General features: G+C 38.2%; 1 protein-coding gene across 1 annotated transcript in view; it reads left to right on the forward strand.

Annotated features, from left to right (window-relative positions):
• The first annotated feature begins 2,003 nt into the window (after window positions 1–2,003).
• Window positions 2,004–13,125, forward strand: part of LOC111141063 (meiotic kinetochore factor) — an 84,228-nt gene continuing 73,106 nt past the window's right edge. Inside the window, 5 exon segments of the mRNA XM_022493392.1 lie at window positions 2,004–2,099; window positions 2,101–2,137; window positions 2,284–2,371; window positions 2,936–3,023; window positions 4,834–4,894. Coding sequence (XP_022349100.1) covers window positions 2,004–2,099; window positions 2,101–2,137; window positions 2,284–2,371; window positions 2,936–3,023; window positions 4,834–4,894 — 370 coding nt within the window.

The raw sequence follows: 13,125 nt of genomic DNA on the forward strand, positions 1-13,125 counted from the left end.
CCTGGTTCTGGGCGAAGCTTTAAAAAAACCAAGTCTGTTTGTAGTCTCTTTAATCCCCTTGCTGCCCACGGCTTCAAACTCCCTTCCTTGCTCCCTCTCCCCCCTGCCCAGCCATGTGTTAGGAAGAATGGGGTCATGACAAACACACTAGGCAAATGCCAGCAGACTCATGCCACCTATGCCAATCATCAGTCATAATGAGCCTCCCTAGGCTGTAGTTTACTCAGCTGCAGAATGAGGAGGCAACTAGATTATCTCCAAGGACCTCTTTTGGCTCAAGAAATCATTCGTAAGTTTATTTCCAGTTTTGAAACCCTATGTATTAACTCCTACGAATCTTTACTTGATGGCATTTCAGTAAATGCAGACCAGTGAGTGAGAAAGACCTCTATAGGGCCCCCAAAGCACAGATCAGCTTTTGCTTTAAGCTGCTTTCCTTTTTCATTGTTTCTTCCATTTCTAGGTATAGGGCATGGAAGAACCCAGACCTCCCACAGGTCATTTAAGAACTCCGAGTTTTTTTCACAACAGCCCCCAAAGGGAGAGAGGAGAGCCTGGAGACCTGACTTGTAAACTAGAGACTGCCTGTCAGCATATTATGGATATAACTAAAGAAAGGAGGTTGAAATATGAGAATTGCTTTGTACTGCAAAAACACTATGAGATCCTAGACTGAAGGACACCTCTGTATCCCCAGGACCTACCACCATGTCTAACACAGACTAAGGTGCTGAGTAAGTATTGATTCAGGGACTCAAAGCACTGTATCTAATTAGGTTAGACTACCCACCTTCTATTCTTGAAAGCTAAGTTTTAATGATTTCTTATATATTGAATCAACTGTCGTGAATTTCTATGAGCCTATTTTAAATTTTAAAAAATTCAGAGTGATTTCATTATGAAAATATTGTGGCTGTATGTGTGCTATAGTCACACATATACACTATTGGAGCATCACAAAAAAAGTCTGGAGTTTTTGTAATTTTATCTCTACAAATGCATTTTTAATGTTGTGAAATGTCATTTTTAAAAATAGGAAGATGGTTACTGTGTGCACAATATGTTCATCAGATGCAGCCAGATGGTTCAACCACAGTGTACGGAGAGAGGGAGGTCATTCCCACGTTCCTGCAATGATGCCCAGCAAACGCGCCGAGCCCCAAGACAGCAGGAGGTAAGAAATTCTCTACCTTGACCATAAGGCTGCCCAGATGTCCAGAGACAGCTCCTGGACAGGGGCTAAGGGAATTCCACTATCCTTAAGAATAAATATCCTGGAAACAAGATCTTCGCATGCTCAAATACCATGGCCCGGGGACTGAAGCTCATTGCTCAGGAGGATATTCTCTACTGGTTTAATGTACTTTTGTTCCCGTCTGATCTTCCCGCACTGAGTCAGGTGACGCCCCACCACCGCCCCGTCCTCCTCTACCCCCCCACCCCCGCTAGATTCCCTATGTTCAGACCCCAACACTGTTATTACCAGGGCTTTAACGCAATGTTACAAGGAGACAGGCTGAGCCATCCGTAGCATCACGTGACAGGCTCATCACGCCAAGGAAAAAATGAAATGCAGAGGAGCAACCTCCTGGACGACGAAAAGCCTTTTCCCCATAAGCTTACCTTCAGGCGAGAAACGGGTGAGTCTGTACTACCAGTCCGCAACCCTGCGGGCCCACTGCCAAATACCCCGACGTTACGCCCCCGGGGAGGCGGGGCCGTCTTCAGGGGGCGGAGCCTCCTCCTCGTTACTCCGCTTCCCAGAAGCTATCGCGCGGCTTGGTCAAGATAAAAAAGGGCGGGAGCGCCCTGCAGGCTCCAGTCAGTCAGGCGTTGGTGCTGTAGGCTTTTATCTCTTCGTCCCGCTCCTGTCGTTCTATTCCGCAGGCAGCTACGTTGCCTGGACGGTGGCTCACTCAGACTGTAGATTGTTTCCTCCGGAAGGCTAAGAGACAGGCTGTGAAGGGCCAAGAGGTCCCTGAGGCCTTGGTGGTGAGGTGGCAATGTGGTCACTACAGGTGTATACCCGCAAGAAGCGGGCCGGCCAGAGGCTCAACCTAACCCCGACGCTGGACCTAGGCCCCACCGCGAAAGTAGAGGCCCCCCCCAGGTCCAGGCAGAAGGCACTCTGCGCACCGTAAGCCCCAACTGACAAGGCCTGTGGAGAAGGGCCCAGGGTGGGCGAGCACAAGGGCGGGGGTGACTAGTCCTCAGCCCAGGGACACCCGAGGGCAGCAAGCCGGCTTCCAGGGCTTTGCCCTGAAATATGTCGTCCTCTCTTAGGCTTGAAAGGGAAAGCACATCGTTTGCAGAAGATCTCAGAGAAAGCAGAGTGCAGTGGGCAGGGAGTTAGCGGTTCTAGGCCACTGAGGTACGTAAGCCACTAGTGCCAAACCTGTGCCCTCTGTCTCCTCAAAACTTTAGTTCTCCTTTTCTGCCTATAGGCCCTCATTCTAAGTGTCAAGGAAGAAATGACTATAATACTATTTACAGTTTGGCTGCTGTTGGAACATAGACCCAGAAATTTGACTTTAGGAAGATTTTTATTTGAGAGAGAGGGAGAGAGACTCCCAAGCCGACTCCCTGGGAAGTACGGAACCCCAGGAGTTCGATCTCAGGACCCAGGAGATCATGACCTCAGCCTAAATCTTCAGTGGAAGCTCAACTGACTGAGCCACCCAGGTGTCCCTGGAAATATTTATTTAAAAAAATGAAGAGCAGTTTTGCCAACTTATCTAAAAGCAAGTGAGATAAAACCTTCAGGAAAGCATTTGTAGCGCCAGCGAATATTGGTACAATTAACCCACTGGAGTCTTTACTTTTTCCTAATGACGTCCAAATAAGCCTTTAAGATTCTGAACAGTGTGAACTGTGAACAGAGAAGGGGAGAGCTAAGTCCAGACCATGCAAATTAATTGTGTTATTTGTTTGTTAGCGGTCAGTTAAGAGTTACAGGACAGAAAAGCCTGCAAGAAAATAGCACTAATGAAGAGCCCCCGGATGAGAAAGTTGCTCCATTGAGTGTATGTATACTTCTCTTACGGACCTTGGATATACTTAAAGCAGAGGCCAATGGTAACTGATGTGCCTTCAGATTAAAGTGTATTAAGAATTTTGTTCAATAGAGACTGCATATCTTCCTAGCGTTTTTGTAAACATTGGTGTTTTCTCTTTAGACAGGGCCTTGAATTTCTAATTCTGGTGGAAGATTCATGGGCGTATATTTTTTGTTTTTAATTTCCGTTGACACAGATTTGAGAAATGCCCATTACTCACTAATTTTCTATAAAACAGCTATCTGTAAGTTTTTCTTAGTAACTCCCTTATGTTTAGTAGCAGTTAAACCATTTTAAAGCCATTTTCATTCTCATTTGAATTTCCTTTGATGGCTAGTAACAGTGTTCATTACCATTAGAATATATAACTTCTTGATTTACTGTATTTAATATGGATTCTGTACAATATTTTAAGGATACGTAGTAATTTGGAGAGATACAGAATTTAAAAATTGCTTGTGACTCATTTACCATTAGCATTAAATAGTCATGTTCCAGAGCTTTAGCTTATATATCTCTTTAAAACATGTGTTTTGGGGGTGGGCAGTTTCAACAAATGGCACTTTTTTTTTTTTTTAACAAATGTCATTTTTTAAAAAGGCCTTTACTCTGGATTTTAAGTGTTAAGTGTTCCTTGTAGATGTTTCAGATTATGCAAAAAAAAAAAAAGTGCTTAAAAAGTTCCCTCTAATTTTTATGTATTTCCTTACATTCCTTTTTCCAGTTTTTTTTTTTTACAATCTCTTTTTTCAATTTAGAAATTGTTATCTTACTGTATATTCCTCTAACACTAAATGGCCTTCAAAAATATGATTTTTAGTGTCTAAATAGTGCTTTGTCTTATAGATAAATATACTGTAATTTATATAACTATTTTCCGGTGGTTGGAGGATTGAGATTATTTCCAGGTTTTACCATTTTAGGTATCAGTGGACGTTGTACCACAGAAGTTTTTTGTGCACCTTAAAATTGTTATCCTAAGACAAATAACTTTGCAGTGGGTCAAGGGTTGGATCATGTTTAAAGTTTGATTCATGTTGGCCACTTGGCACCATTTTACCTGATACTTAAAAAGTACATATATTTTATTGAACATGACATCTGAAACTAATGATGTACTATATGTTGGCTAATTTAATTTAAATTTTTAAAAAAAGGAAAAAGGAAAAAAATGCATATATTTGATAGATGAAAAGTAGCATGTTATTTGATACTGCATTTCTCTGAATGCAGTATTTCTGAATGTAAAGTTTACACTTTTTTCCCTTCCTTTTATTATTTGTGTTTCTTTTTTGTGAAATGCTTATTGATATATATATTGAAGACAGTTACACTTTATACACACATAACAAATAGTTTTATATTTTTTTGTTTGCCTTTAATCATATTTCTGGTATTTTAACTTATCACTCTTTTCATTTATTTTGCTTTCATATTTAGAGAAAGAAAAGCCCTTCCAGCCTAGGGGAACAGAAAAATATTCACCTTTAATGTCTAGTTGCTGGTTTATCCAGTAGTTAGTTGACTAGTATATTGCTGACTCTGTAGATATGTCCATGTTATTATATTTTAGTATTTACTTTTAGATTTAATATTAAGTATCAGATTACATCTGTGATCAGTAGGCTGAAAGAATCTATTACATATGAAACTGATACACAATGTTGATACTAGTTTTTCATTTTCAAAATAACCAAACTAGTGTGATATAATATTATAATATGAAAATATTCAGTCTCATAATTTGTGCTATATCTTTAATTCTCGTTTCCCTTAGGAATCAGTGACTGATGACCTCCAGGTTGACTGTAGTTCATCCAATAGTGAGCTAGTATCAGGTAAGATTGTCACATGTGAACTCTCTCAGCTTTGTTTCTTACAAATAGAAGCATCCATTTGTATTTTTGCCTCATCTTCCCATCTCAGTGGAAGAAGTGTCTTTCTCCTAGTCCAAGGTGAATCCTATGTGTACAATGGACATCATCCTCATCCTTCAAGCACACTCCAGCCAATTAAAATTGAGATAAATACTACAAAAGAGATTGACTTGAGTGTAACTAATTGAGTTTATTTAGAAAGTTTAGGGAAGGATTCCATGAGGGAATAGTAATTGAATTGACTTAGGAAAAAAAGGAGAAATTAACTGTTCAAGGAGATGAGTTAAGAGCCATCCAGGCAGAGGGAACAGCATGTGCAAAGACCCTAATATGGCACTAAGCCTTGTGAGTTCTTGAACTGAAAGAAAGCCAGTGTGACTGTAGTACAGAAAGAAGGGGGGAATGCAGTAATAAGCCAAGGTTCAACAGACAGAGGCCTTGCATAACATTGTAGGCCATGTCAAAGATTTTGGTGTTTGTATTTGTAGCAGCAAGAAGCCACTGATGTCTTACTTAGGAAAATATATGATCACCTTGGCCGTGGTGTGGAAATAAGCAGAATGGATGCAAATAGATCAGGTAGGGGGTTATACAGTATTTTAGGGGGAAATGATGGCACTTTGTACTAAAAGATAACATTGGAAATGGAACAAAGTGGACATAACTCATGACCATTTTAGGAAATGAAACTGACGGAGTTTGGCAAATGAAGAATGAAGTAGATGGAGGTATCAAAAATGACATCTGTTTCTGGCTTGCATAACTGGATATAAGGTGGTGCCATTTACTGAAAAAAAATCTTGTTTGAGGGAAGGTTCATAAATTATGTTTTTAATATAAGTTATGAGTACTTTTAAGATGATTAAGTAGAATGCCATATGAGCAGTTGGATACGGAGGGAAGCTGATAGAAAATTTGTGAGCCATCTACATATTGGTGTAATCAAAGTTATTTTAAAAAATAAGAAAGGATGCCATCAGCACACCAGAAATACTGAGGAATTCTTAAAAGCAGATGAGATCAGATTGCTGAATATTTGAAGAACAGAGAAAAACTGCTGCCGTGGTAAGAACAGCTCTAGAGACATTTGAAACAGTTGGTCAATAAATGCAAAAAAAAAAACAAAAAACAAAAAACAAACAAACAAAAAAAAACCAGAAAAGTAATAGAAAGGACCCTGAAGGAATTGTCAAGGTGATGGATTAAACACTACATTATGTAACTATGTGGCCTGGTTCCTCTTCCTCATCCCTTTCTTACATTGGAAACATTGGCAGTTACAATGCTGGCTGCCAGGATGAACCATGGAAACTCTCCTAAGCAAAGAGAACTAAGGGTTTGGATTCTAAGTGTCAATTTTGAGGCTGGAATGAGAAGCAGAAGAGAGTCTGAAGTAACTGCAGAATGCCACAAAGATCACAGTGGGATAAAAAGGTGAAAGAGATAGATTATGCTTATGCTTATTAACCCCAGGGTACAGATGTAGTATGACTCTCTTAAATGGAATTTCTTTTTTTTTTTTTTTTAAGACATTTTATGTACTTATTTTAGAGAGCAGAGTGAACATGGCCATGTGAGAGAGAAGGAGCAGGAAGAGGGGCAGAAGCAGATTTCCTTCTGAGCAGGGAGCCCAGTATAGGGCTCTGTCCCAGGACTCTGGGATTATGAGCTGAGCTGATGGCAGACACTTATCTGACTGAGCCACCCAGGCACCTCTGAAGTGGAATTTCTTTTCTTTTCTTTTCTTTTTTTAAAGATTTTATTTATTTATTTGACAGACAGAGATCACAAGTAGGCAGAGAGGCAGGCAGAGAGGAGAGGAGGAAGCAGGCTCCCCACAGAGCAGAGAGCCCGATGCGGGGCTCCATCCCAGGACTCTGGGATCATGACCCGAGCCGAAGAGAGAGGCTTTAATCCACTGAGCCACCCAGGTGCCCCTGAAGTGGAATTTCTGATAATGGAGCTTTGTAGTGTGTACCCTATCCGGACAATTAGGACAGTGCTCCATGTAACCTACAATACCCAGAAAATACAGGAGGACATCACCATGCAGAACACAGGTTCTCAGAATGTCTCATCACTCATAAGTCTCCAGAAGTAGGCTGCTGTTTCAGAGTGTATATGCACTGCTATACAAACAAAGATTTTCAAGTAGAGATATAAATGGACAACCAGGAGCAGCCAAACCTTTGAATAAAATCAGTGGCATAGAAGAGAGGCCACAAATTGAGCAAACAGAGTAACTTTAACAGCTGAGAAATAGCAAAAAACTTTAAATATCTCTTTGAAGACAAGAGGCCGGGGCACCTGGGTAGCTCAGTGCGTTAAGCATCTGTCTTCAGCTCAGGTCATGATCCCAGCGTCCTGGGATGGAGCTCCACATCAGGCTCCTTGCTCTGTGGGGAGTCTGCTTCTCCCTCTGCCTGTCCCCCTGCTCGTGTTCCCTCTCCCTTAAATAAATAAAGGAAATATTGAAAAAAATAAAGACAAGAGACCACTGGATCCATAATATAACAATCTGTTTTAACAAAAATTATAGTCCCTAGAAACTAAAAATATCATCAAATTTTAAAACTCAGAAAATGATCCGAATATTGAAATGAATTCAGCTCAAAATCAAATTAGCTGGCTAGAAATTAGAATAGAGAAATATTTCCTAGAATATAGTACAAAAGAACATGGAAGGTGCTCAAAAAATACATTTCCTTCCTTCTCTTCTCTTTTTATGTTTAACTTGTACTTGTTCTTCAAGGAAAAAAAAATCAGGTGCTGTCTCTACTGGGAACTCTCTTGACCCATCTTCTCTCTTCCTACATGATTTGTTCTTTCCTGGGAATTCTGTGGTACTCTTTGTATACTTCTTTTAGGACTCAAAGCAGTAGCATTATTGCTTTTGTTACTTTTGGCGCTAAAGCCATTGAGAATAAGCCCTACATTTTATGTTCCTATCTCATGTTTGGGACCTTATATAATTGCAAATGCTTGTTGAATGAGTTTTATACTCTGTTTAGAGAAAATAAACTATTTAATCATAATTATTATTTTCTTAAATTGTAGTTTAAATACATAATATATGTCATTGGTTACTAGATTTATCAAGTTGATGGGTAAAAGATAGAAGGAAATAGAGACTAGACTGTCTCTAATTTGCAAACTGGTTGCATTCTAAGACATCATTGTCAACTGATATTTGAAACCTAGAATACTTTTTCCCATAATAAAATGTAAATGGTTAGGTTTTGAACAGCCTACAGAATTCTATTTAATATATAAGTAACCATTTTAATTCTGTCTTGGAATGTAGTTAATTTTGCAACATGATGAAAATTAATTCAAGACTTTATATTTAGTATAGAAGATTGAACATAGACATTTACTTCTCCCTTTCCTGAGAGAGAAGGAAAAAATAATTGAGAGCTAGATGCCTAAAGTAAGGACAAATGAAGAAACAAACTGATCCAAGCTATAGTTTCAGGAATTAGAGGCATCACATATTCCTGAAGAAATGTGTACAGATAGTGTTGAAAATAGGAGGATTTTTAGAAATCTTTAAAAGTTATGGTTAAATTCTTTGCTCCCTTCCCTAACGGTGTGGTCAGACAATTACTCTTTTTCCAACCTTGGCAGTCCAGATACATTGAAGCACAGGATCTGGACTCAGGGATGCCATATTGAAAAGTAGTAGGGGTACAGGGAGGAGGGAAGGGAATTAACTAAAGTTTGTATACTTAGTGGTGTAACTTTTGGGCCCATTATCCCACCTTACCCCACTCGGGAAAATACTCCTCAAAAAAGACTGGAGGATTCTGCTTTTAGAATCTTCTCTGACCAGAAGGAGACCTATATTCTGGCAGTAATGAACTGGTCCCTATCTTAAAGACCCTTCTGTGAAGCCCACTAGTTCCTAAATCCCACTCATGGACCTAGAATTTCCAATTAATGTGTTAGAGCATCATTCCTGAACATTCAAGAATTAAAAGGCACTTAATGAAAGCATTTCAAATAAATGGTACCAAATGAAAAGAAGCTTGAGGGATACAGTGCAAAGTAAGGAAAAATTTTAAAAGCCATGTTTCATTATCCTCAGGACAATGAAAATATATATCCAAGATAAAAGTATGGACTACTATGAAAAGGAGCAGTTGGAAAACAAAAAGTATTCTTAAAAAATAAAAATACAAAACTAAAAATAAATACATTATTTTCATACAAATACAAAATACAATCATAGTACAATTTTTTGTACAAATTTTATACAAACATTTACACAAATTTTGTATGGTTTTTTATACAAATACAAAATTAAAAAGAAAACATTCTGGGCGCCTGGGTGGCTCAGTCATTAAGTGTCTGCCTTTGGCTCAGGTCATGATCCCAGGGTCCTGGGATCAAGCCCCACATCAGGCTCCTTGCTCCTCAGGAGGCCTGCTTCTCCCTCGCCCACTCTCCCCTGCTTGTGTTCCCTCTCTTGCTCTGTCTCTCTCTGTCAAATAAATAAATTAAATCTTTAAAAAAAAGAAGAAGAAGGAAGAAAAAGAAAACATTCTGTGAAGGATTGGATGATGAATTTAAGGAAATATTCCAAAAGTTAAACTAACATCAGAAGATAAAAGATAAAAATAGTGGCAGTGGTGACACAATTCTGTGAGTATACTTAAAATCACTCAATTGTATACTTTAAAAGGTGGAGATTTATGGAATATAAATTTTATCGCAATAAAACTGCTATTTTAAAAAGAAAAATAATGGGGCGCCTGGGTGGCTCAGTGGGTTAAGCCGCTGCCTTCAGCTCAGGTCATGATCTCAGGGTCCTGGGATCAAGTCCTGCATTGGGCTCTCTGCTCAGCAGGGAGCCCGCTTCCCTCTCTCTCTTTCTCTGCCTGCCTCTCTGCCTACTTGTGATCTCTCTCTGTCAAATGAATAAATAAAATCTTTAAAAAAAAATAATGAGAAGATGAGTTCAGACATTCTAACATCTGAAAAATAATAGTTCCAGACATTATAGAGTAAACAGAAAGGAAATTATGAAGACATAAAGCTAGACATTTTTCTAGAATTAAGAGAGCTCATGAGTATGTATAACAAAAGAGCCCACCAGCTGCCCATCACAATGAATGAAAAAAGACTCATACCAAGCACAACACAATGTAACTTAAAGATCCTCAGGATAAAGAGAGAAATCCTTCAGTCTTCCAGGAAAAAAAATTGTTGATTGCAAATAAGCAATGGAGAATATGAATGGCATTGAGTTTCTCAAGAGCAACTGCAATGCATTTAAAATTCTGAAGCATACAGATTTAGCAGAGATAGAATAGATGCCCAGGCAAAATTCGGTTCAGATTTCAAGACTGATGGTATTTCAAGACTGATGATGCCACCCATATAACCAAGAGGGTTAAGGAAAGGTTTGTCACTCACATAATGAGACTTTCTAGAGAGAAGTGCATCTTCCAAATAGGACTGAAAATGGCTTGAGAGAACAGGGAGAAGAAACAGTAGAAGGGGTGTTAAGTGAGGCAAGGATGGAGTTTCCCAGGCATGGTTTTAACTTGAAACCATTGCCAAAAGATGGAACATCAGGGCTTTCTTATCAGCTTGCCCAGATGTGGGGCAGAGATAGCACTGAGGTTTAAATTTGTCAAACATCAGAAAATGACATCAGTCATTTTAATACACGAGTCTGGAATTCTGTACCCAGCCAAACAATTACTCAAGCATGAAGATAGTATAAGCAAATTTCTAGACAGGTCTTCCGTCTTTTCTCATGAGATAAAGGAGATACTCCAACAAAACTAGAGAATAAATCAATAAAGAAGAAATCAAAGTATCCAGCAATCAGAGGCAATCTGATTGGCTTTCTTAAGATTCAGAAAGAATTTCCTAGGATAATGGTAAAAGGGGAATTCCAAGAAGACACCTGTGCATCATGTCTAGAGGACAAGAGGTCTGAATTTGAGCAAGTTAATTGAGAGCTTCAATAGCAGTACTTCTTTAAAAAGGGGGGAGAGGGGAGAAAAAGAAGGAAAGAGGAGAAAGGGGGAATGAGGGTGGAAAAAAAGAAAAGAAAAAAGAGAAAGGAACTGATAGATAACTTGGAATTTTTAAAGTATTGAGAAGAGATGTATAATTTTGTAAATATTTGGGACAGAATAGTGATAGGTACTTGGAAAACTAATTTTAAAATTGAGTAATCAGTAATTGAAAAAAAAAAACAACTTGTAGCAAAAGGATCTGTCTATAGCTCATAGTATATGGCTTGGGTATAAATATATTTGAGCAGGCATAATAATAGAATTTTTGAACACATTTTAATTTAGAAATATAAAGGGAGTGTTAGAAGAAAGAGTTAGTAGTTAAAAATAGTTGACTCTGGAGATTAGGGAATTATGGGGTGGTATGAGACAACAGATTGCTGTTTTGGTTACAAGCCTTATAGAACAAGTTGACTTAATAAAAGTGTATATATAGTATAAGCTGACATAAATATAACTTTAAGTGCATTTACATTTCTAACCTGTGACTCCAGAAACATCCTTCCACTGCTATAATCATGATTATTTATATATTCTTTTCTCTACCCAACTACCCAGATGGTGAGCATGGGGTTTTCCTAATTTCTAAGCCTGGCTTGAGTTCTGGGGTTTGATGGAAGGGATGGTTCTACTCTGTGTGTGGTGTTCATGGAATTTTGAAAACTGGAAGGCAAGAGAGATGTAACAACATGTGAGAAGGGAAGGATGAAGACGGAGTGAGAAGACTAAGAAGCGAGGACAGGGACAAGATACTCTGGGGCACTTGGAGTAAGAGAAGCAAAAGATGATCAACCTACCTATGACATCTGATGTGGTGAAGAGATTAGATTGGGTCAATCAATTTAAGTGTTGAGTGGTGGTTAGAAGAGGGGGCCAGATTGGAAATAATTGTCAACTTTAAGGATGATGTTGGAGTGGAAGAGAAAGATGTGGTAAGGTCAATGTAGGAAGGACAGAGTTAGTTGTCTCAGGTAGGTAATGGATGAGGAGAGATGGGCTATAATTCAGTGCCCCCGCAGGAAAAATAAATTTATGAGAGTCATGCTCCCCTTTTATCCCTAACCCTCCCAACACCCTGCCAGTTTTTATTTAGTGTTAACATCTATCTTTTCAGTTGAAAGTGTTTAATAAATGCTGACTAGAGAAGACTACATTTTCCCTTTTTTTACTAAACCTGTTTCTTAAGTTTTGGTATTAATTTCTTTCCCTTTCATTTATGTGAAAGTTCTTCACTGTAGTTCATTCTCACAGGGATAACTTTAAAGACTTCTTAGTCTGGAAGATTCTCTGTTCAAATATTTTGCCCCTTATTGAAAGGTTTGTTTTCTTATTATTAAGTCTTCAGAATTATTTATATTCTGGATTCCAATCTATTTGCAGTTGTTTTCTGTCAATCTGTGGCTTGTCTTTTTCTTGTAACAGTCTCTTTCAAAGAGAAGTTTTAAATTTATGAAGTTTAATGATCATTGCTATAGTTATTGTTAATCTTAGTGTTATAAGAAATCTTTGCCTACCTCAGTGTCTTGAAGATTTTCTCCTCTGCTTTTTTTTTCTAGAACCTTTGTATTTTTAGGATTTACATTTATGTCAATGACCCATTTTTTATCTGATGGAAGGTATGAATGCAAGTTTTTTGTTTTGTTTTGCTTTTGCATATAGGTACGCAGTTCCTTCAAGATAATTTGTTTAAAACAGTGTCCTTTCTCCACTGAATTGCCTTTGCATCTTGGTAAAAAATCAGTTGCTCGTATAAGTCATTTCTGGGCTTTCTGTTGAATTCCTTTGATCTATTTGTCTGTTTAAGCTCATTGTTTTTTAAATGGAATAACTAGAGTTACTTTTCCTTCTCAGCTAGTTAGTTTACAATTATGGGTTACTTATATGTAAAACTTGCATTTTGGAATAAAAAATCACAACTTAACTGAAGGAAGGGAAAAAATAAATTATGAAACTTGGTAAAGCAATGGAAAAAGATTATAATGGTTTCTCTACATCAAAGCCAGAATTATTTTTTAAGATTGAAGTTAAAGTGGTGTGCAACAGTATGCCTTTTCAGTTGTTTGTATAAGTAATTTTACATTCTCTCTATATAATTGCATATATGTTTCTACAAATATGAATTCCTAGGATTCTGAGTCTATTTACTATTGAAACATTTTA

Source organism: Enhydra lutris, unplaced genomic scaffold (genome assembly GCF_002288905.1).
Source record: "Enhydra lutris kenyoni isolate GAN:26980312 unplaced genomic scaffold, ASM228890v2 scaffoldscaffold5, whole genome shotgun sequence".
NCBI classification, from domain to species: domain Eukaryota; kingdom Metazoa; phylum Chordata; class Mammalia; order Carnivora; family Mustelidae; genus Enhydra; species Enhydra lutris.